This window comes from Filicampus tigris, chromosome 3 (genome assembly GCF_054856515.1).
Source record: "Filicampus tigris isolate MCC_2025a chromosome 3, RoL_Ftig_1.0, whole genome shotgun sequence".
NCBI classification, from domain to species: domain Eukaryota; kingdom Metazoa; phylum Chordata; class Actinopteri; order Syngnathiformes; family Syngnathidae; genus Filicampus; species Filicampus tigris.
Window position 1 is genome coordinate 208,883 of NC_141219.1, and position 21,523 is coordinate 230,405.

Consider the following 21,523-nt stretch of genomic DNA (forward strand, 5'->3'; position numbering starts at 1 on the left):
CCTTCTTGGTTTGGTGAAGAAAAAGAATATGATTTCCTTCATTTTATTATATTATCTTTGTATATTTCTTGCAATATTCACAGTTGAATTTACAAAGATTAAACCTATTGTTTGTGTCTTTGCGAAAGGACTGGACTGTATTTACTTTCAATAGCTGCTGCGTGAAACAAGAAAGCTCTCGAAACTTTGAAATCGGGCTTCCCTTTTCAAGTCTAAAATGAGGACTTTGCATTTATTTTGTCTTTGTGACGCCCCGTCATGTCTTGCTTTTGTTTTGGGTGACTGATTCTTCTTTTGTGTGTTGATTAAGACTCTTGTAGATAATGTACTGCAATCATTTTGAGTTAAGACCGACCGCTTAAGAAACAAGGTGGAAACCCAAGCCAAAACAAATCTGTCCGGGGGCGAGGGCGAGGGCGATCGACATCGACGCGCTCTGGGTGCGCGGCGCTAATGTAGGACGGCAGACTCGACTAACGGAGCGCAGATGCGTCGCTCGCTCCGGGCTCATCAGCTGACAGGCATCCCGTCGGCGTCCAATGCGGAAGTGAGCCAGCGCGCCTGTCAGTCATGGTGTTCGAGGCTTTGGTCAGCGACCTTCTCAACAGGTTCATCGGGGACTACGTGGAGAATTTGGACAAGTCCCAGCTCAAGATCGGAATCTGGGGAGGTGAGCTAAGCGGCTAACTGGCGGCTAACTAGCTGGCGGGCTAGCTGCCGCACGCAGCCAGACTCCGTTCGCTTGTCTCGCCAGTCAAAACTTGCTGCTCTTTGTGCAAACTACAGTGATTGGCAAAGAATTCAGCTCAGTGCAGCGACACGCAACGAGCTCTCTTCTAATCCTCGGTCCTAATATGATCGTTCGAGCTTGTTTTGTTTTGACGCCGCATTTCTTCTTCTTCTTCTTTTTAGGGCGCAACCAGACTTCGTTCACTTGCGTCACTAGTTCAAACTCACTTCTCTCTCTGCACATACCCATACCCGTGACTTGTCTCCAGTTGTGAAGCATGCAGTGCCACAAAACAAGCGACTCTTCGCTCCTAACCTACGCTTTAAAACACAATTTATTTTGCTGCAAATCTCGTTTTTTCAACACACCAGACCCGCAGCACTTGGCCCACCAGACAAAACCCGTACAAGCAATTGTGACTTGCAGAGAATTCTGGGGCATGTCGCGACACACAACAAGTCCTTCTCGAAACGTCAGCCTTCAAAAGAAAATGTCCTTCAGCTCCCGTCGAGCGCCGTGACGCTGATGTTGTAATGCCCTGGCATGTGGGCAAGGAGAGCCGCCGTCACTGATGCACTTCCAAGATCAACTGTACAACACACACTCATCCGCTTGTGGTCCTTCTCAAAGTCTTTTTCAACAAACGGCCTTTTGTGTTTTGTCCTTGCACGATTGGCGCTTTTGGATCAGGGTATGTTGCTAATCTTTGGCAAGTGCGGGCCCGCGAAGAAACTCTTTTGTGATTCGGGCCTATCCAAGTAAACTGGACTTGACAAATCCAAAATGGCAGGAAGTGCTGTAGGCCACCAGCAAACGATGACCTTACTAATATTCCGTAGGCACGTATTTGGACCAGGTGCGGCACAAACCTGTATGTCGAGATGACATTAGCTGCTTGTGTGCTTGTAGATTCCAAAAGAAAAAAATGCTTGCAGTAAATCGTCAGCGTTGAGTCTTTTGCCGTCCTTTTTTGCAGGCAACGTTGTCCTGGAGAACCTGCGAGTTAAGGAAAATGCGCTGGTAGGTTTGCTTTGCGCTGGTAGGCCGCCAAATGTCTCAGGATGCTTGATTGTCATGTGTGTCCCCATGTGTGTCTTTTCTTCTCTTCTCTTCAGAGTGAATTGGACATCCCGTTCAAGGTGAAAGCTGGACAGATCGGTGAGTGTGTCCCAGGCTCGCTGCGTGCACGCGTCTCTCAGAATTTCACTTCCCCTACCGTCGCAGCCTAGAGTACTGCCCGATACCAATATTGATCCCACATAAGATACATGCTTCGATTGATTTTTTTTTTTTAGTCTGAATCGCCGTAAGAGACTTGATCAAGTGATCCCGTTCCAGCAAAGCGCAATAGTCAGCGACAGTCGCTGTGAGAAAGTCCCCCCCATCCATGCCAAACGTTTGGCCGACATGAATTCAAGCTCAGCATGAGAACGTACCGCACTTGAATGCAGCACATCCAAACCAGTCAAAGAAAGAAAGAAGCAAGCAAAGTGTCAAGTCAGGCAAAGCAAGTGGCCGGCCCTCTTCCGAGTGCCAAATGCAACAATGCAAAGGGACTTGAGGCCGTTCCCGATCCACCAATGACACGGACGCTCTTTCTGTCTTGATCTCTTTCTGTCCGTCTTTGTCTTTCTCTCTTTTGCTTTCTCTCTGGATTTCTGGATTTGTGTGCGTGCGGCAGGCACACTGACGTTGAAGATCCCATGGAAGAACCTGTACAACGACGCGGTGGTGGCTACGCTGGATGGCCTCTACCTGCTGGTGGTCCCCGGCGCCAGTAAGCCCCCGCAAGCCACGCTGCGGCCATCGTAATTGAGATGTACTGCGCGCGTGCGCTTGCGAGAGAGAAATTGTGCGCGCTGACATTGCGTGCCCACGTGCGTGCATTGCAGCCGACTGTGCGCTGAAGACGTGCCCGCTGAACGGTAAGCCCGACGTCGTCGGTGGGCTCGCGGGGGCTCCCTTCCTTGCGCCGGCTTCCCGTCAGGCTTCCCGTCGGGCTGCCTGAGCGCCACGCAAGCCGCAAACAATTCACAATCTTTGACTGGAACATCCATTGAATCATTGAAATATACGGCCATGCCTAAAGTGTTGATTGACAATTTGTAAACTCTGTTTGTAAATAATTCACATACTATTGGGTCTGGGAAACGTCCTTAAAACAAAATGTCGGGTTTTTTTTTTCTCACAGGAATTTGACTTGAATCCAATTCCAAGCTATTGCTTGGTCGTTTTTTTTGGGGGGGGGGGCAAGCCAAACTGTGGACAATGAAGGAACTGTGCACTTTCAGCCGTTGGTTGAATGGAACAAACAGAAAAAAAAATGACAACACTGGAGGAGGCTCATGTAAAACAAAAAAAACCCCCAAACAATCCAAATGATAGAGCATAGCTTATGATTTGGCATTTATATTATGGCCTGGCTGCTCGATTGGCCAGTCAAATTCAACAGCTGATATTAGCGCTTTTGAAATGGTCCAAAAATGGATTTGAGCAGATTTACAGGATTTTTAACAATCGTATAAGACGAGGATAACCCCCCCCCCCCCCCCCCCCCAAAAAAAAAACAAACAAAAAAACTCATCACGGCTGACCGGTTTTCTGAATCTGAGCCGTGATTGGTCATTGTGAGCAGTTGTGATGTCATTTTCAGTCGACAGAAGACAAAATGGCCGCCCACGGAGACGGCTAAAAACGAGTGCATTTTGCTGCTTAACTTATATTCCACAAACGCAGAATTAATCAGCATGCCCTGTTTCAACTAGTGGGCCTGCTGGCAACATGTTCTTGAAAAAAAATAGGTTTGGGTTGACTTGGGCTTTTAAATGGAGCTCCTCAACTCGCCGCAACATCATTCCATGGCACCAAGATGGCGCCAAAGCACAACTTGTATATTAGACAGCATTTTAGCCTGAGCACAAAAAGGCCAAGTATGAAATATTCAGAAGTCTGTATAGTCGACGACGCACTTCTCATTCCGCTAGCCACAATGCCGTGCTGACTTTGTGCGCGCGCGCGCGTTGCGGACAGCCATCAAGTACGACGCGGACAAGGAGGAGCGCTACCAGCAGGAGGCCAAGCAGCGCGAACTGCAGCGTATCGAGGATGCGCTCCGAACGGCGGCAAGGCGAGGTGAGTCGCCAACTCAGTGGCCAACTCAAACACTAATTGGGGGTTAAAGGGGGGGAGCTGCAACTAAGTGCAATGAGTCGATGACTGGGAAAACCAAACGTGTTTTGTTTGCTTTTCCATCCCTTCCTTCCAAAACAACGTTTCAAATTGACGGTGCGGAAAATGTCAATCAATTGTGTTCCGTAGCACCCGTCAGAAAAAGAAAAAGCCCATTCTTGTAAAAGCCGATGTTGGCAAATGGCTCTTTGTTTGTTTTTTCCAACAAACACCGTTGTACCCCTTTACTCAAGTACAGTCAAGCCAAGGGAATGCACCCTGGGCTTTTGTTGGTTTTCTGGTTTTCGTGCAATTTAAATTCTAGGCCCTTTTCGTGCTAGTTTTGGCGCGTCCCCTCAGTTTTCCTACGGTTGAAAATGATGCACGGCAAACTCACACGGCTGCCTGAATTCAAGACGGGATTGTTTCCTCTTGACTGACTTTGGGCCAATGGTTCTTGTTCATTGGTCCATTTCCGGACCGGCGGCAGCAATGGCGTTTGAATGCGACGGGACGCTATCCAAGCATGTCCGTCCGTCGGTGCCCAAACGAGCGCGACCTTACAGCGCGAGTGTTTGCGGAAGCTTCATCGAGTTGCCACTCAATGTTGTTTTCGTCCACTGCTCTTCACTCCGCCGTTGAAGAGCAGAAACATGAATTTCAAGTGAAAAATCTCGGCGCTCGCTCTCGCTTGTTTCTCTTTGCTGCGGTGATTGTCCTTTTCCATCCTTTTCCTGCTTGCACGCCAGCCCCTCACTTTATTTACACAACACCATTTCCCACGCATATCGCCGTTCAAATGTCAGGCCGATCCTAAAAGTGCACGTGCGCCGAACGATTCATCAAATGACGTCGCAACGCCATTTGCAGGGGCTCTGTCAGTAGGCTTCATGCCGATTTTATTGATTGCGCCGTATTGGAAAAACATGCAATCGTGATGCGGATGTTGACGAGATGGATGTAATTGCGATAATATTGAACGCGCCTAAAGAAATGACATTTTTATTATCTAATGAAAGATGCGGCAAAATAAGGTGTTCTGGGCGAATGAATTGCAATTCCCCTCGGTGATGTCCAACTATCGGGCGGCGACGCACCTTGAAGTGCGCGTCCGACTTGTCCAATGCCGCTCCGATTCCAGAAGCGAAAGATTGCCTGTCTTTGCGAGATGCATATCGCGTAGGCCGCGATATGGCCATTTTTTCCTCCGTATATTGTGTATCGGCGATGAGTTGAGTCCCGCCCCCACTTTGTGCCCAGTGGCGGTCCTAGCTTGGCGCAAGGCTTTCCTTTCCTTTCCGTACACGCGCACGACCGCTGTTAGACTAGGAGGAAAAAAGGAATGGACAACCAGCGTTGACGCTAAAAGAGACGGCAATGTTTGTGAACGCGGCGACCTCGTCCCGGCGCCGACACACTTGGCGCCCTTCAACGGACTTGAAGCCGCAATTGCCGGCCCGCCGAGCTGCGTTTGCGGGCGGGGTTCGCAATCAGCTGTTTGTTTTGATTTGCCAAAGCCCTATTCCTTGTCTGCCGTCATGCCGCTGTACGAAGGTTCTATTGTGATTTCCTGTGATCTGTGTTCACGCTGCGTTTGGCGTCAGCGTCGCAGAGCGGCCGGCTGCTCTTCGGCCCGGAGAGCGTTGTGTATAAGGAGGCGCTCGACGGTAACGCGCGCACGCTTGCTTGAACGTAGCGCCGGCACGCTAACCGCCCGTCAGTGCCAAGCTTCTTGTTCAGCCACGTTTCAGCCCCGTCGGCCTCCTTCCATCCCGACAAAGAGTGCGGTGTGGTTATGGCACGGGATTCGTTTTGGAACCCAGCCGCGCCTCCAAAATGGAAAAGCGTCGCCCAAAACGACATCGACGCGTTTCCCCTCCCACATCCCGCTCGAAACGCATTGAAAGCACTCTCGGGCTTGTGAGCTTATTGGCTGGCACTTTGGCGGCCCCTGCGGACCGCCAAAGAGGAAGCGCAACCCGACGGGGGGTTCGCCGCAGACGCGGGTGCTCGCGCCGGGCGCCGCCATTGCTTTGCGATCGCTTGTCGTCGTCGTCGCGCTTTCCTCACGCGCCGCTTTCACTTTGCCGGACTAACCGCTGTCTCTTTCTTGAACGCTGCAAAAGTGCCGAAAGGATTTCAAAAGCACAAAAAGCACAAAAAGGCTCTGAGGAAGTTGAAAGGCGGTCCCGAGAGCAAGGCGGGTGAGTTGGATCACCTTTGGCGCACGTGAAGAAACGGAGCTTCTCCGCCGCCGCTCGGGGACGTACTCGGCTTCAAGCGGCCCGAGTGGTTCTCTGAGCGCTCTCCTGCCGCTTGCTTTCAGAGAAAGGCCAGGAGGAGGAGGAGAAGAAGAAGGACTCCTTTGTGGAGAAGCTGGCCACGCAGGTCGTCAAGAACCTGCAGGTGAAGATCAGCGGCATCCACCTGCGATACGAGGACGACGTGAGTTTGGCTCGAGCGCCGGCCGGCCGCGTTCGCCGCCTCGTCCGGGCGCTCTCGTCAGCCCCACCGAATTCTGCCGGCGTCCGTGTCGTTGTGTGCCTTTCAGGTGTCGGACCCGCGGCGCCCCCTGTCCGTGGGGGTCACTCTGGCGGAACTCAGCCTGCAGGTAACGGCCACCGCACCTTCCCTCGGGCTGCTCCGTGGTGAAAAAAAAGGCCCATTGGGATTGTTTGGGTCATAAATCAACGATCATTTCTTTTTGGCTACAAAACAAGGAAATGTTTCAACGTAAAAAAAAAATATCAAGGCAAATGGATGTAGCTAGGTTCCTTTTGGACCAAACAAAATTCATGAAATGAATTGGCAAAAAAAAAGCAAAAAACTCGATGATGCCGATGTAGCCATGGTATTTGTCATTGCCCCTCCCAAATCAGCCTCGCCAAGGCCTCTGCGTAGCTTGCGTTTCTCTTTTCCCTACTAGACGACCGATGAGAACTGGAAGCTGCGCATCGTCAACGAAGCGGCAAAGATCATCTACAAGGTAAATGATCTTTTTAGCATCCAGCGCAGGCACGCGCTTGGCGCCCCCTCCCCCGCCGGGCCCGGGCGTTCCCGTCAATGACGACCTCCTTTTGATGGCTTAGCTGGGCCGTCTGGAGTGCCTGTGCGCCTACTGGAACGTGGACAGTCAAATCTTCTACCGAGGGTCACGGCGAGAGATCGTGGTGAGCTTCTGTCCACGTTTCAAAGCGTAATCGGTTGATGGAAAATGAAAAGGCCGTTTGAGCTGCGGAATGTTCCGTAGGATCGGCTGAAGTGCGGAATCGGCGGCAAGGACCAGGAGCTGCCCGACTACCACTACAGTCAGTACTCGACCTGCGTCGTTTGCGCCACTTGCGCTACTCTCGACCCGAGCCCCGGCGCGAACGTGGAGCTTTTCACGGCCGCTCATGTGCACTTGCAACCGGGCGTCACGCTGAGCCTGGACCTTGACGCCGACGCCTCGATGCGCCGCCTGGCGCTAGACCTTGGCGCGGTCTGGCCTCGCTCGCAACCGGAACTAGAGCAATAGGTCCACCCGGACCCACGCCTAGATGTAGACCTCCCCTCGTCCTCGGGGTTGCGCCTAGATCTGCGACGGGCAAGTGCTAAACGCCGGAGGGATCCGCGAGCTTTTCCTCAGCCGCTCGCCGGCCGGTCCCCGACCTAGATCTCGACCCGGGCCTCGGGCGGACCCGGCCGGGCTGGGCGACTCCGGTCCTCGGGGGCCGCCCGCCGCCCTGCCCCTTTTCCACCCCTCCCCGCTGCAACGCAAATCGTCATCTAGTCAGCGAGCTCTGCGGAAGCTGGATAACGATCCCGATCACTGAATCGGGTGGCCTGCAGCAGGGTGACATAGAGGACGTGCAGGGGCCGGAATTGCCCAGCCCTGCTCTGGAGTTTGAACTAGACCTTTACGTAGATGGAGCCCGTAAGAGGACTTAAGCCCCCCTCCTACTAAAACCAAAACCTCTCGGTGAACTTTGTTCTTGACGTTGAACTGGAACAAGAAGAGCCTTTTGCGGAGCTAAGACTTCGATCGAGACCCGCAATGTGACCTTGACGTGAATCTCGACCTTTGAAAAGACTTCAATCTCGATGGGGGACCCTCAACTCGACTTAGATCTTCATGTCCAACTTGAATAGTCAGGCCCTTGTAAAGCTGGACGTGAACCCTGAACCCTAGAGCCTTTATGTGGACGTAGACCTCGAAAAGGACTTCGGTCTTTCGGTAGACTTTGTGACCATATGCGACCGGACTCTTACGTTGCCCTCGGTCTTGACTGCGGGAGGAACCGGAACCGAACGTAACTCCTCATGTTAAGCGACCCGGAACTAGACCTTCGTGTGTTCCTAAGACCTTTGCGCTGACCTGGCACTAGACCTGTATCGATCGATCGATCAATCAATCACATTTTATTGATATAGCACTTTTCATACATCAAAATGCAATTCAAAGTGCTTTAAAACATTCAAAGCAAAACATAGAATTACCTTCAATCAAAAGAAAAGATCAATTATTTCAAAGTTGTTGAAAGCCAAACTAAAAAGGTGCGTCTTGAGCTTCCTCTTCAAAATATCAACAGTCTCTGCAGACCTGAGGTCCTCTGGCAGGCTATTCCAAAGGTGAGGACCAAAAGGGCCGAATGCAGCCTCGCCATGCGTTTCGGTCCTCACCCTTGTATGTAGACGGTCTTAGGGTCTTAGTTATTAGTATTTTCTTTTCGCTCCTTCGCGGCCATTGTCGAGCGTAGAAGTCAAAGCGGGTTTAAACATCGGTTGCCTCTTCTTTGCCGGTCGATGGATCTGGATTCGCATCGGGAGCGTTTTGTTGTTGTTTCTGTTTGCTTTGCAGTTTTCGAGCCCATCTTCGCCACGGCCAAAATCCGCATCGACCCCGATGCCGAGCAGGACCTGGACTCTCCAAAAGCCCAACTGCACCTGGAGGTCCAAAACATCGACGTTCAGATCACCAAACCTCAGGTGCCGCAAGAAGTCAACAAGTGCCCTCATCATTGCCTGAGTTGAAGTCTCACAGCATTTGCCAACCTCATGTGCGACTTTGAAGAACATTGCGCTCGAACTGCCCTTGCCGAGTCCTTGCTAGTTTGCGGGGTGACGCCGTTGCGCCCTTTTTACAAAGACGGGCTGACCAAACGTTGCGCTGGCCTCGAAAATGCACTCGTACTCTTTTGCCGTCGGGGTCAACTCGGATGGGCGGCCCAGCGGGGCGGCGCCCCCCCGCCCCATCGTCGGGCAAAACAAATCTGCTATTGCGTCTCATCAACGGGGCCCGAAGTGAACGTTTGCCGGCGCGACGTGCGATTTTTGAGCCGGAACATTCGGGGCGAAGCGCCCGACGGCGGCCGCGCCTCATTTGGCCAAGGAAGACGGGTCCGCTCGCGGTGCGGAGCCGCTCGCGCGGCGTGACAACCATCGCCGCGGCAACGCGGCTTTCATACGAGCAGCGTTACTATGGCAATCGTCGCTCCATGAAAACTCTCGTTGAGACGCGTAGACTGTCGCTGTGGCGCCCGTCGCTATGACGCCAAGGATACGTCCGGCGCGGCCATGACGCCCGTTGCCGACCGCAGCTTCAACGGCCGGCGGCGGTGCGACCGTTACGATGACCTTGACCGCGATGCGCCGTTGCCGTGATGATCGCTGCGGTGCCGATTGTCGCCGCGACCGCTGACTCTTTGTTTGTTGCTTTGAAGTACGTGACCATGGTGGAGATGCTGGAGTCGGTAGACCGCATGGCGAAGAACGCCCCTTACAGGAAGTTCCGGCCTGACGTCCCGGTCCAGGCCAACGCCGCCGTCTGGTCAGTTCTGGCTTGACACCAAGACCGCAATCGCATCATCCGCATGTCATTCCGAATCACAGACACGCAATTTGGCTCAAGCGCTTTTCATTCGATCGTCAACCGATTTTCCGGGTCGACTTTTTTTTTTCCTCCCAAGCCCTACTCCGGAGTCGACGCGTTTAAGGATCGTTGTGTTTTGTTTCTTTTTTCGTCCCCCCGCGCACTAGGTGGCGCTACGCCTGGAGCAGCATCCTGGAGGTTCACGTCCGCCGCTCGAGCCGCATGTGGTCCTGGTCCAACATGAGACGGCACCGCCAGCGCGTCAAGACCTACAAGGCGGCCTACAAGAGCAAAGTCCTGAGTCAGAACAAGCTGAGCCCCGACGCCGAGGGCCAGCTTCAGGTCCCGACGCTCGCTCGCGGCTAGCAAACGGCCCCTTGGGGCCTTTGCGCTCACCCAACTTTTCTCGTGCTCGTGCTCGTACCGTGCAGGACCTGGAGAAAGCGCTGGATGTCTTCAATATCACCTTGGCTCGACAGCAGGCCCACATGGAGGTACGCTACAAATTCAAGTCAAGGCAAAGAAATGAGAAGCTGGAAATGCGCACCCGAGAAAAGTCTTTCTCTGTTTCGAATCGATTTCGCAGTCGGGCCATTTCCCAAACGGCTGCCGGCAAGAGGGCAGGCTTCGGCAAAAGGTTTTGCAAATAAAGTGTCCTTGCGCAGGTGCTGCGCTCGGGGCAGAAGGTGGCCGCCAAGAAGGCCGCGGGGGCCCACAAGCAGGGCGGCTTCTTTGCCGGCTTCTTCGGCCGCAGGCCCAAGAAGGAGGAGAGCCAGGAGGCCCGAGGTCAGCGCCGGCCGGGACTTGGGGCGCGGGTGCAGCCGCCGCCGCCGCGCCCGCCGCCGCCGCGCCCGCCGCCGCCGCGCCCGCCGCCCATCTTTGTGCTCCGCCCTCAGGCTCGCCTTTGGACGACATCATGACGGCGGAGGAGAAGCAGAAGCTCTACGCCGCCATCGGCTACAGCGCCAGCTCGCATGACCTCACCTTGCCCAAACAGGTTTTCATTTGGAACATTTGGTTAGCGCCGCGCAACGGAAAGTCAGGCCGCGGTTGACGCGCGGCGTCTGTCGCGCGCAGTACGTGGCGGTGGAGCTGACCTTCCGGCTGCTCAGGACCTCGGTGACGGTCAGAGAGCGAGCCCGCGTGCCGGAGATCCTCCGAGTGCGGATGATCCACCTCGGCACCAACATCTGCCAGAGACCGGGAGCCCAGGCCCTCAGGTGGGTGGGGGCGCACGCCTCGGGCGGGCGGGGCCACCAGCCCAGGAAAAGTAGGCCCTTCTTCCTGACAAGGCGACAACCTCGGTCGGCCGCGACTAACCCCGATCCCGTCGCGTCCAAAGAGACGACGATCCTTTCCGTTGCCCGATGCCAAAAGCGGACATGTTTTCCGATGCCGAGTGCGCAAGCCTCGATGAGTTGCCATTCAGTCGCCGCATCCGGCGGAAAACGATGACCGTTGTCTTCCAAAGTCAAAGCGTTTTTTGGACAATTGGATGAAAGATATCAGAAAGATTCCTCCATTCATTTGATCATTTATCCTTGCCCGTCCAAAAGTGTGTCATTTTCTCTTTGTCCAATTATGCCTCCTGAAACAAGAACAATGTTTATTTTTTTTTATTCATCATACTTCAACTTATCGAGGTTTCACATTTTAGTCCCATCATATCGCCACTTTTTTTCTTTGTTTGAGTGAGGACAGCGAGCGTAGATGGACGTGATTAAATGCCGCGCGAGTCAATTTGCGGCGCGCCGACGCTTGTGCAGGATGGAGGTGTCGCTGCAGCAGTGGAGCGTGACGGGCTTGGACGTCGGCGCCGGCGCGCCCGCCCTCATCTCGGCGGCCGGCGACTCGGCGGCGTCGCTGCTCCGCGCGACCTTCGAGCTCAACCCCGACGACAGCCCGGCCGATCACCTCGTCCGCGTCCACTCGCAGCCCGTGCAGATCATCTACGACGCCGTAAGCCGGCGCGAGGACGCCCCCTCGCACGCGCGCCCGCCCGCCCGCCCGACCGACCGACCGCCCGACCGACCGCCCACTCTCGCGTGTGCGTGTTCCAGATGACGGTGAACAGCTTGGTGGACTTCTTCAAGATGTCCAAAGGCGTGGACCTGGAAGTGCTGACGTCAGCCACGCGTTCCAAACTGGAGGAGATCAAAGAAAAGACGGCAACGGGTAGCCGCCCGCAAAGCGTGGCCCCCCGCAAAGCGTGGCCCCCCGCAAAGCGTGGCCCCCCGCAAAGCGTGGCCCCCCGCAAAGCGTGGCCCGCACCTTCCGTTGGCGCCGCCCGCCGGCTGACCTTGTGCCTCATCCGGCAGGTTTGTCTCACATCATCCGGACGCGCAAGGTCCTGGACTTGGAGATGCACCTGCGTCCGTCCTACCTTCTGCTGCCCAAGTCCGGCTGCTACTCGGACACCTCCGAACTCATCGTGGTGGACTTTGGCAGCCTGCGGGTCAGCGCATACACACGCACGCACACACACACGCACGCACGCACGGATGGATTGTGAATGTGTGTGTGCGCGTGTGACAGTTGAACAGCGTTGACGAGAACGTGCGCTCGTCCTCGTCATCCTTCTCATCTCTGGAGGAGATCATGGAGCGAGCGTACGAGCGCTACAGCGTGGAACTCAGACGAGTGCAAGTTCTCTACAGCCAGTCTGGTACGCGCGCACGCACGCACGCACGCATAGGGAAAAAAAGAGAGCAGCAGCAGAAGTCAGGATGCTCCTCTGTCCAAAATTGCGCCATTCGTTCAATGTTTTTTTCACGTCTCGATGATTGGGCCCAACCGATATCGATTTTTTTCAATTTTTTTTTTAAAGAGGCCCCCCCAACTATTTATTTGACTTTACAACAGAGAGAAATATTGGCCAAATTGTCCATTTTTGGCGGAAAGGACAGGGAATGTGTGAAAGTCCCTTGTGTTGCCATGTATTCATGTGGGAGGGGAAAAAAACCAATCCCATCCGCCATTTTTTTTTGCCCGTTTTAAAGAGCTAATATCTGCCCGTTCAATTGCAGCACTGCTCGCTGTGCTCCTTTCTTGTAGCGGCGGTGCTGAGCAGTCCAAGTGATGATATGTTAGAAGTATTGATCTTGATTTTGGTAGCCGTGTTGTTAACGCAAGGTTGACGGAATGTTGCCAACGTGGCGGCGCCGCCGCCGCCCGTCTTTTGTTTGGGCGCCCAGGTGACGAGTGGAAGTCGTCCCGCTCGCAGAGTTGTTCCGGGCAGCACATCCTGCAGCCGCTCGACCTGACGCTTCACTTGTCCAAGTGCATGGTGGACAAGGACGCCCGGATGCCCAGGTACGCGCCGGCCTTCCCCGACGCCCGCCGAGCGCTTGCTCGCTCGCTCGCTTGCTTTCCGGTCGCAGATCAGATTGAGGCGCCCAATGTCGCCCGTGTCGCCGGCAGTCATTTGTCCCGTTAAAGACTTGCCAGGTGGCAACGAGTCTTTTCCTTTTTGGCCTCGGCGCCGACGTTTTTGCCGCAGGTTGAAGCTTTCGGGCGAGCTGCCCCTGGTGCGCGTCAAGATGTCGGATGAGAAGATCCGGAAGGTGGTGGAGCTGCTGCGCAGCATCCCGCTGCCCCGCCCGGCCTCCGCGCCGGCCACGCCCGCCGACAAGGTGCGGCGTGTCTTTGTAGTCATGCTTCTCGTAGTCGTAAATCGATTGATTGGTTGTAAACGATAACATTTGGAACATCGCTTCGATGAACTGTTTGAAATAATAACCCTTTCTTGTAGTATTTTCAAAAAGGTGGTTAATTATAATTCCGTCAATTGTAAACAATACACTTTCAAGGATGAGGAATCATATTTCAAGAGTATGAGAGCTAAAAAGACAGCTAATCAATTGTCGAACGAATGGATAATTATTTCGATAGAGACGTCGCTCATTTGGGGACCTTGTTTGAATTAGGAATTCCTCCGCCACTCAATGGAAAGTCCTGTCCCATTTCTGGAGCAGGCTGATCATCTTTTTGTTTTGTCAAAATAAGACATTTGCAAACCTCTTTGTTGACTTTGGTCAACATTAATCATCACTTTTTTGATTTGAGTCATAGATTCATCGGCAGATTGAAATGACAACTTTTTTCAAAAAATGATTATTGTATAAAAACCTTTTTTTTGGACATTTTGTTCAGTTTTTCTCCCTAAGACTGTTTGATTAAATCGTAATCGGCAATTGTCGAAATTGTTTTATATTCATTTTTTCCTTGTAATGATTTTCAAATGGATTTATAGTGAATACAAACATGAAAACCTCTTTGACCAATACACAAGTGTTGATTTCGTCATTCATTCATTCATGGATATAAATGAAAATATGCCCAAATATAACCAAATGAGCGATGTTGCATGTGGCTCGGGTTATGAACATGACTCGTTCAGTGACCCGAAACGTTTAGAATTTCTTTTGACTTTTGACATTTGGGCAGCTGACCCAATTTGGCCGTGTCGCTGGCACTCGGGCGCATTGACCACATCGGGCTGCCCCCAGCGTATTTGGACACGTCGACTAACGTTTGGCCGCTGAACCGCACGTTCTGCTGCAGGTGCTGACTTTGGCAGAGTCGCGACCGAGAGCCCTCTCCCTCCCTCCCGCGCTTCTGAGTGTGGCTGAGACGGGTAAGGTGCCGGCCCGCGCCCCCGTGCCCCCACCCCCGTGCCCCCGCCCCAAACCGACGCTCCATCTTTTCGGGCGTGCCAGATTCGGACGGCAGCGAGAAGTCGCCGGAGGACGAGCATGGGCGCCGGGCTGTGGAGGAGCTGACCGAGCTCCAGTTCAAGTTTGAAGTCAAAGAGGTGCGCGGCGCTGCGGGGCCGGCGTGGCGCCGGCCCGAGTGCGGCGTGAACAACGTGCGGCCTTCGTTCAGGTGCTGCTGGAGCTGACGCGGCAAGCCCGGCGGCGCGAGGAGCCGGTGCTGGCGCTCGGCGTTTGTCAGCTGGGAGCCCAGGGCGAGATGAGGACCTTCGACACCAGCGTCACGTCCTACCTGAGGACGATCACGCTGGACTACTGCGACGTGCCCGGTCAGCGGAAGACGCCTGCGCGCTAGCCACGTCGCGATATCGCCCGGATCAGGCGTGCGCCATCGCGCGAGCGCCGTTGTTCAATGTCGGCAAGGCATACAAACGGTGGGCTTTTTTCCCCACACGTGGACGTTTCAGACGGCGGCCCGCTTCGCCTGATCGGCTGCTCGGAGCAGCGCGACGCCAACCTCCTCAAGGTGGACTTCACCAGGGTGAGTCGGGCGTGCCGGCACGCGCCTGTCACTTGCGCTGACCGGCCCAAGGCGGCGCCGGGCGCCTTTCTCCCTTTTTGCACCGCAGGCGGATCCGAGCGGGCCCGGCTTCTCGACGCTCTTCGACAACACGGAGCAAACGCTCAAGGTGGGAGCGCAAGTCTCAGCCACTTTGACCCCTTCCGGCGCCGCCAACCACCGCGGCTGCTACTGCCAGTAGCGCAATACTGTCACTCAGTCTCGCTAGCAGCGCGTCGTCCCGCCGGTGGCTGACATTTGTACACTAAAGTAGGACGACAAGAGTCTTTGAGGCAAAGTCACAGCAGGCCGCAAGTGGCAAAAAAAGATGCCGAGTAGCCAGAGGCCGTCCGTCTTTGTTGTGACTGTGCCGTCCGTGTCCGCCAGGTGGAGTTCTCCTCCCTGGACTTTCTTCTGGACGCCAAAGCCTCGCTGTCCACCATGGACTTCCTGTCCAGCGCCGTAGCGTCGCAGCTTCCTTCCGAGCGCAGCGCGGACGGCGGGAAGCCGGCCGACAAAGACCGGGGCGGGACAGGTGAGGCCCCGGTGTGCCCGCCTCCTTCCTGTCAACCCATATTGAGACATGGCGTGACGGGCACGAGCAGCGATGTCCTTCTCCGTTGAAAACGTCCAGCGGCTGCGACTTTGACGCGCGCGGAGCGGCAACGCTCACAAAGGGCAACGGCCTGAGAAAAACCAGTAGTGGCCCGACGCGATCCGACAGAATCCAGCGCTTTGTGGTCACAGCCGCCTTTTTTTCTTTTACCGTAGCGGTCATCTGTCGATTATTTTGTCGACGAATCGGATCGCAAAAGCGCCCGTGTTTTCAAATTGACAGTGCCGAAAATACGCAAGCATTTCCTGCTTTGGCGTCAGGAAACGTGCGCAATGTCGATCGTTGTTTTCCAAAGGGAAAGCCCGTGTATGTTCAATATGAAATCTAACATTTCCTGTTTCGAAAAAGAAAAGTTGATCAATCATCCCTATTGAGCCCCAACCCGAACGTTATGGGGCCTTTTTGATACGGCTCCAAGTAGCGCTGGGCAATATGCGGCAGATTTTAGATGTTGGTCATTTTACGTCCCGATAACGATGCGCGGACCGGGTTTCAAGCCCCGAAAAGGAGTCTGCGGCGGAGGAAGCCAAAAGGGGGCGTTTCCATTTCCTGATTTTGGAGATGGGAGCAGTCCGCCAGACCGTGACCATATTTGCCTTTGCTCGCTGGGAACAAATTGTCAAGTTGAGCAGGGGGGGCCTTCTTTGCCTCTTCTCCTTGCTCTTGATTACGCTGCGTGCGTGGAGTAGTTCAAAGTTCTGCCTGGAACTCATGTCTTTATTTTGGGGAGGAACAAAAAAAGAGGGTCATTTGAAATTCTACCGTCCCAAAACCCCAAATCCGTATGGGTCGGATGCGAGTTCTGATTGTTTTTTTTTTCCCCCCTCACCTCAGTGTCGAAAGGCGCCAAAGACACGGACGTGTTCAGTTTGAAGTTGCTGGCCGTGTTGGGGTGTTTCCACGTGGAGCTTTGCGACGGCCGCCGCCGCATTGCCGACATTCGAGTGCAAGGTAAGCAAAGACTCGAGCGGGCTTCCGTCGCGCGGCCTTCGGGTACGGGCGCAAATTGCGCCGGCGTTGACCGTCGGGGCCGCCGGCCGTGGCCGCCGGTTGTGGCAGGCATGGACGCGTCGGTGCTGGTGCGGGCCGCGCAGACGGAGGTGTTCGCCCGCCTCCGAGACATCGTGGTGACCGACGTCGACCCCCAGTGCCTTCACACAAAGGTGCCAAAGATCCGCTCGTTATTTTCAAGCCGGTTTTCTTTCCAAATTGCCACGTTGACGTTTTGTGAAGAACGACACCGGGTTGTACGTTTTGTCATGTTGAATTTCTAATGATATGAAAACGGCAACATTATTGTATTTGATGAGTAACCTTTTGGGCATATTGTAATCATTCTTTTATTGGTGAGATGAATTATTTTTTAGAATATTTTTGTTGTAATATCTCATAACTTATTTGCGATATAATATTTTGCATGTCGTATAGATTTATCTCATTCAAATAATATAATAGTGAAATGCACTTTAATATCGACTTCATACAACAATCTTAGAATCGTAATAGTCTTTTCGTGTATTGTATTAAACAACTAAATACATAGAATTGAAAATGAGGATGACATTTTCTTTCACGGAGACGTTCACCATTTATGTTTTCCAAGTGCTAAGATAGGGGGAGGTGGGGGGGGGGGGGGGGGGAAGAGTCAAATCCAAACATTTGACATAGAGAGTACAATTCCAAAGCTTTGATTAAAACAGGTGCCAAATGCATTCTCATTGAATGCGACATAAACGATTCGGTTCAAAATGAGTGAAATCATTTCACCGCCAAACACATTTGAGCCAATAATGTTAAAAGCTTTTTGTCAAATAAACAACTGTACACGTATTGTATGTTTAACAATATAGCATGAAATTGATTGGAATTCAATGATCAATGACTGAATGAGAAATGAGGACGAATCATTTTATTCCAGTACAAAGTCTAGAAAGATTGAAAGTTCTTCTAGCAAACGTGGCGCTTGAGCAGAAGGCACAAACGTACAAAGTACAAACGTGAATCATTTTGAAGGGACGTTTAACCGGTTGTGAATGTTTTTGATCATTGGTCAATCAATTGCATTGAAATAATCAACTCAAAACAAGCCAATAAAGAAAACGTTTCTTTTCGCAGTCCAATGAATGTGAGGCCCTTTTGACGTTGTTGAATTTGGCCCGTTTGTGTCTAGGCGGTTTCCATCGTGGGCGAGGAGGTGTTCAGCTTCAAGCTGTGTTTGCTTCCGGGGGCCACCGAGGGGGACAACTACGGGGACACGTCCAAGGTGGACGGGAAGGTCACCCTGCGCCTCGGCTGCATCAAGATGATCTACCTGCACAAATTCCTCATGTCGCTGCTGGTCAGCCAACTAACACAAGCACGCGCAAAAGCAACACACTCGTGTGGCCGAAATAGCTTTCGCTCCCCTCGCCGGGCACGGACCGATTATCGGCCGGCCCGATTGTCCGTGCCGACATTCTGCCTTTTGAGGCCTTGGGCCTTTTTGAAACATCTGTTGGCCGATCATAAATCAAAACGGAGAAATGTCAAAGTTGAACTCTCCTGGCGTTCCGGGTCATTCCGGACGACTCGATTTACTGTCCAAAACTATTTTTGGAAGTTTTCATGTCCCCTTTGAAGACATGCCGACGAGCCTGGGTGCTCCCTGAACTTTTTCTTGTTGAATTGGTTTTCCCGCGCTAGAGCTAGAACCGGGTAGGTGCCGAGTCGCTCGGCTCGTCAGTCTCGCCGCGCGACGGACGGGGGTTCCTCGGCAGACGAGTTGAACTCGCGTCCCCGCCGGGGTTTGTCTCGTCTCCCCGTCGTGCCTTTGTCCCCCCAGATGTTTGCGGACAACTTCCATACGGCCAAAGAAGCGGTGAGCGCGGCCACGGCTCAGGCGGCGTCCGGCGTGCGCCAATTGGCCCGCAAGAGCTTCCGGCTGTCTACGGACATCAGGCTGAAGGCGCCGCTCGTCGTGGTGCCGCAGTCGTCCACCTCCCGCAACGCCGTCCTGGTGGACCTGGGCCTCATCACCGTGTCCAACAGCTTCAGCCTGCTGCCCGTCCAAGGATTCTCACTACCCGCCGTGGTGGACAAGATGGACGTTCGGCTCACGCGGCTCAAGCTCTCCAGGTAGCCGCTAGCTAGCGTCCTCGCCGTCCCGCCAGAAGGGACGCAAACGGCAGCGTGGCTCACGGCTTGGCGCTCCGCAGAACCGCCCTGGGCGGAGGCTCCTCCTGCGGCCCGGACATTGAGATCCTGCAGCCTACCGACGTGGAACTTGCGCTCACCAGGAACATGGCCTCCTCCTGGTACACCAAGATCCCCGGCGTGCACGTGCAAGGAGTCCTGCGCTCGCTGAAGGTAACGCTCGAAGAACGCTCGGCCGGCGCCGGCGCGCTAACGCTCGGCGTGTCCGCCAGGTGAGTGTGGGGGAGGAGGACCTGGCCGTGCTGACCAAGGTCCTGCTGGAGAATATCGGCGAGGGAAGCGGAGAGCGGCGCGGCGCCGGCGCTCGAGGTGACCCGCCCGTCGAAACCCAGGCCAAAACCTCCCGGGAACCGATCGGAGCGCTGTCTTTGTCCACAGAGGAGGCGGAGCTTGGCGAGCGGCGGGCGGCGGCGCCCGGCCGTCCCGGCGCCGCTGCGGCCGAGACCGTCGCGCACGACGACGACGACGACGCCGCCGCCGTCAACGTCCTACTCAACTTTGAAATCAAAGAGGTAAAAGAGCAACGGCCACGTGCTCAGCGCTTGTGGCTTTCGTTCAAGCGACAACACGTTCAACGCCATTGACTTTGCCCACTCGGAGGCCACTCGGGGTTCAGTGTCTTGCGCGAGGACGCTTAGGGCAGGCAAGGCTACTTGACCCCATTTTCCTACACTTCACATAAGTAAGCAGAGCTGGGCTCAATTAGACTGAAAATGGAGGCGTCCGTCCGTCATCCATCAGCGGTGTGGGGTCCCTTCCCTTCCCTTCCCTTCCCTCCCCTTCCCTTCCCTCCCCTTCCCTTCCCTCCCCTTCCCTCCCCTTCCCTTCCCTCCCCTTCCCTCCCCTTCCCTCCCGCGCCGTCGCGTGCCCCTTTGGCCCCAAGGTTTCATATGGCTGCGTCGGTCGTGGGCGCACCGCTCCGTGGCATGGATGCCCAGCTGTGGAATGAACAAACATTTCAAAGCGTTTACCATCAAAAGAATGTCAAGCAGTGAAAAGCAAAGTCAAGAAATGCGAGTAGCTGACTGAAAGAATGGTGGGAGGTTTGGGAAATGCTTCGAGACCTTCATCAGTTTTTCGACGTGGCTTTCAAAGCGTTTGCACTTTGACTTTGCTTCTTCCTGAAGGTTCTGCTGAGCCTGAAGAAGAAGGAGAAGAAGGTGGACAGCCAGGTGGAGACGGAACGTCCTTTCCTGGTCTTGCAGCTCGCTCACCTGGGCATGGGCACCAAAGTGCGAAAGTACGACACCTGTGCCACCACGTACATCAACGAGATGACGCTCAGCTGTCTGGAGTTCAAAGGTAACGCCCCACCTAGCTTGCTCCACCGTCAGGACCCGGCTAAGCAGACTTCCTCCCGCCCGCGCAAGCCTCCGCCCATCTTCTAACCATCTGCCGGCTCTGTTCTTGTGGTGGTGGCGGCGGCGGCGTGTGCGCGCGCACGCCTTTGATGTTGCGCAACAGACTCCAGCGGAGATCCCCTGTGTCTGGTCAGCTCGTCGGCACTGCCCGGAGCCGAGCTGCTCAAAGTCCAGTACTTCAAGGTCAGGACATCGGCTCGGGTTTTGGCCGGCTCGGTCTCGGCCGGTCCTGACGCGCCGCTCTTGATTGTTTTCAGGCCGATCGCCGCGCTCCCAACTTTGCCGGCGTCTACAAGAACACGGAACAGATGATCAACGTGAGTCGCGCAAAGGAAATTCCACCCGGCTTCCCGTTTGCTGGCGTTTTGTTTTGTTTTCAGCTGCACTCTTGTTGTCGGTCGTCGAAGACGTCTCAGCTGTCGTCCAAACAGCGGTCGGCGCCGCACAAAAGCGTTGCTTTCGTCGTCGCTGCTACGCATTCACACAAGGAACCTGAAGTTGACCAGCTCACTTGAGCCGCTATCTCGACCCTCCGTGGAATGAAATGAAACACTGACTGAATCCAACTTCCCAAACTCACAAAAATGGCAGCTTACCCTTTTGTAGGTGCTGAATAAAAATCCTCACCTGGTGGACACACAAGCGAGAGACCATACACCAGGGCTGCTCCGTTACGAAACACATATTCGGCACGATTACTTTGAAATCACGATGATTCAAACGAGCCTTTATTTTGGGCTACAAAACGAGGAAATGTTTAAGCGTGAAAAATACAAAGACTAATACATTTCTTTGAAGCGCAATATTTATGGGAGTTCCATTTGGACCGAAGAAGATGTATGTGCTAGTTATCGTTTTTTTATGTATGATTTCCTTGTGTAGGCACACGGTGTGGGTTGGATATAAACGTGTATTAACAATTGTTTTTTACGATTAGGCCCACTTTTTACTATTGGAGTGTAACAATCGTAATCGATGAATCGCACAGCCCAATGATGCACTGGAAGCTAACTTAAAGTGGACATCAACCCGGACATATATATATTTTTTTTGTTGTTTTTTTTTTTCATGAATGTGTTCCCATCAGGCCCACGAGTTGAAACACGGCATTCGCATGAATCTTGCCTTTGTGGAATATGAGTTAAGCAGCAAAATGCAGCTCTTTTTAGCCATCCCTGGGGGCAGCCATTTTGTCACTGATGTCGACTGAAAACAGAGGCTCAGGTAGCGACCAATCACGGCTCAGCTTCAGAAAACAGGTCAGTCACGATTGGTCCTTACCTGAGGCCCGAGGGTCTGCGATGTCATTTTCAGTCGACAGAAGTGACAAAATG

The 21,523-nt window shown here is 53.8% G+C and overlaps 1 protein-coding gene across 7 annotated transcripts in view; it reads left to right on the forward strand.

The window, feature by feature from the left end:
• Window positions 1-469: 469 nt before the first annotated feature.
• The window catches only part of vps13c (vacuolar protein sorting 13 homolog C), a 43,976-nt gene continuing 22,922 nt past the window's right edge, over window positions 470-21,523 (forward strand). For 2 of the 7 annotated variants that reach the window (XM_086026330.1, XM_086026331.1), the window contains exons 1-40: window positions 471-670; window positions 1,707-1,750; window positions 1,846-1,888; window positions 2,412-2,507; window positions 3,761-3,862; window positions 5,503-5,565; window positions 6,025-6,102; window positions 6,225-6,343; window positions 6,450-6,509; window positions 6,825-6,884; window positions 6,988-7,068; window positions 7,149-7,206; window positions 8,739-8,866; window positions 9,601-9,707; window positions 9,917-10,091; window positions 10,181-10,243; window positions 10,415-10,535; window positions 10,646-10,746; window positions 10,827-10,969; window positions 11,516-11,708; window positions 11,810-11,924; window positions 12,068-12,204; window positions 12,285-12,414; window positions 12,944-13,061; window positions 13,249-13,381; window positions 14,313-14,385; window positions 14,468-14,562; window positions 14,634-14,790; window positions 14,929-15,002; window positions 15,091-15,150; window positions 15,408-15,555; window positions 16,471-16,587; window positions 16,696-16,799; window positions 17,807-17,974; window positions 18,458-18,750; window positions 18,831-18,981; window positions 19,041-19,340; window positions 19,956-20,130; window positions 20,293-20,372; window positions 20,447-20,506. In XM_086026330.1, the coding sequence (XP_085882456.1) occupies window positions 571-670; window positions 1,707-1,750; window positions 1,846-1,888; window positions 2,412-2,507; window positions 3,761-3,862; window positions 5,503-5,565; window positions 6,025-6,102; window positions 6,225-6,343; window positions 6,450-6,509; window positions 6,825-6,884; window positions 6,988-7,068; window positions 7,149-7,206; window positions 8,739-8,866; window positions 9,601-9,707; window positions 9,917-10,091; window positions 10,181-10,243; window positions 10,415-10,535; window positions 10,646-10,746; window positions 10,827-10,969; window positions 11,516-11,708; window positions 11,810-11,924; window positions 12,068-12,204; window positions 12,285-12,414; window positions 12,944-13,061; window positions 13,249-13,381; window positions 14,313-14,385; window positions 14,468-14,562; window positions 14,634-14,790; window positions 14,929-15,002; window positions 15,091-15,150; window positions 15,408-15,555; window positions 16,471-16,587; window positions 16,696-16,799; window positions 17,807-17,974; window positions 18,458-18,750; window positions 18,831-18,981; window positions 19,041-19,340; window positions 19,956-20,130; window positions 20,293-20,372; window positions 20,447-20,506 (4,623 nt within the window). In that variant the 5' untranslated portion in view covers window positions 471-570. Of the gene's footprint in view, window positions 671-1,706; window positions 1,751-1,845; window positions 1,889-2,411; window positions 2,508-3,760; window positions 3,863-5,502; window positions 5,566-6,024; window positions 6,103-6,224; window positions 6,344-6,449; window positions 6,510-6,824; window positions 6,885-6,987; window positions 7,069-7,148; window positions 7,207-8,738; window positions 8,867-9,600; window positions 9,708-9,916; window positions 10,092-10,180; window positions 10,244-10,414; window positions 10,536-10,645; window positions 10,747-10,826; window positions 10,970-11,515; window positions 11,709-11,809; window positions 11,925-12,067; window positions 12,205-12,284; window positions 12,415-12,943; window positions 13,062-13,248; window positions 13,382-14,312; window positions 14,386-14,467; window positions 14,563-14,633; window positions 14,791-14,928; window positions 15,003-15,090; window positions 15,151-15,407; window positions 15,556-16,470; window positions 16,588-16,695; window positions 16,800-17,806; window positions 17,975-18,457; window positions 18,751-18,830; window positions 18,982-19,040; window positions 19,341-19,955; window positions 20,131-20,292; window positions 20,373-20,446; window positions 20,507-21,523 lie in introns of all 7 variants that reach the window. The other 5 variants (XM_086026328.1, XR_015086249.1, XM_086026326.1 and 2 more) reach the window with 5 other exon arrangements.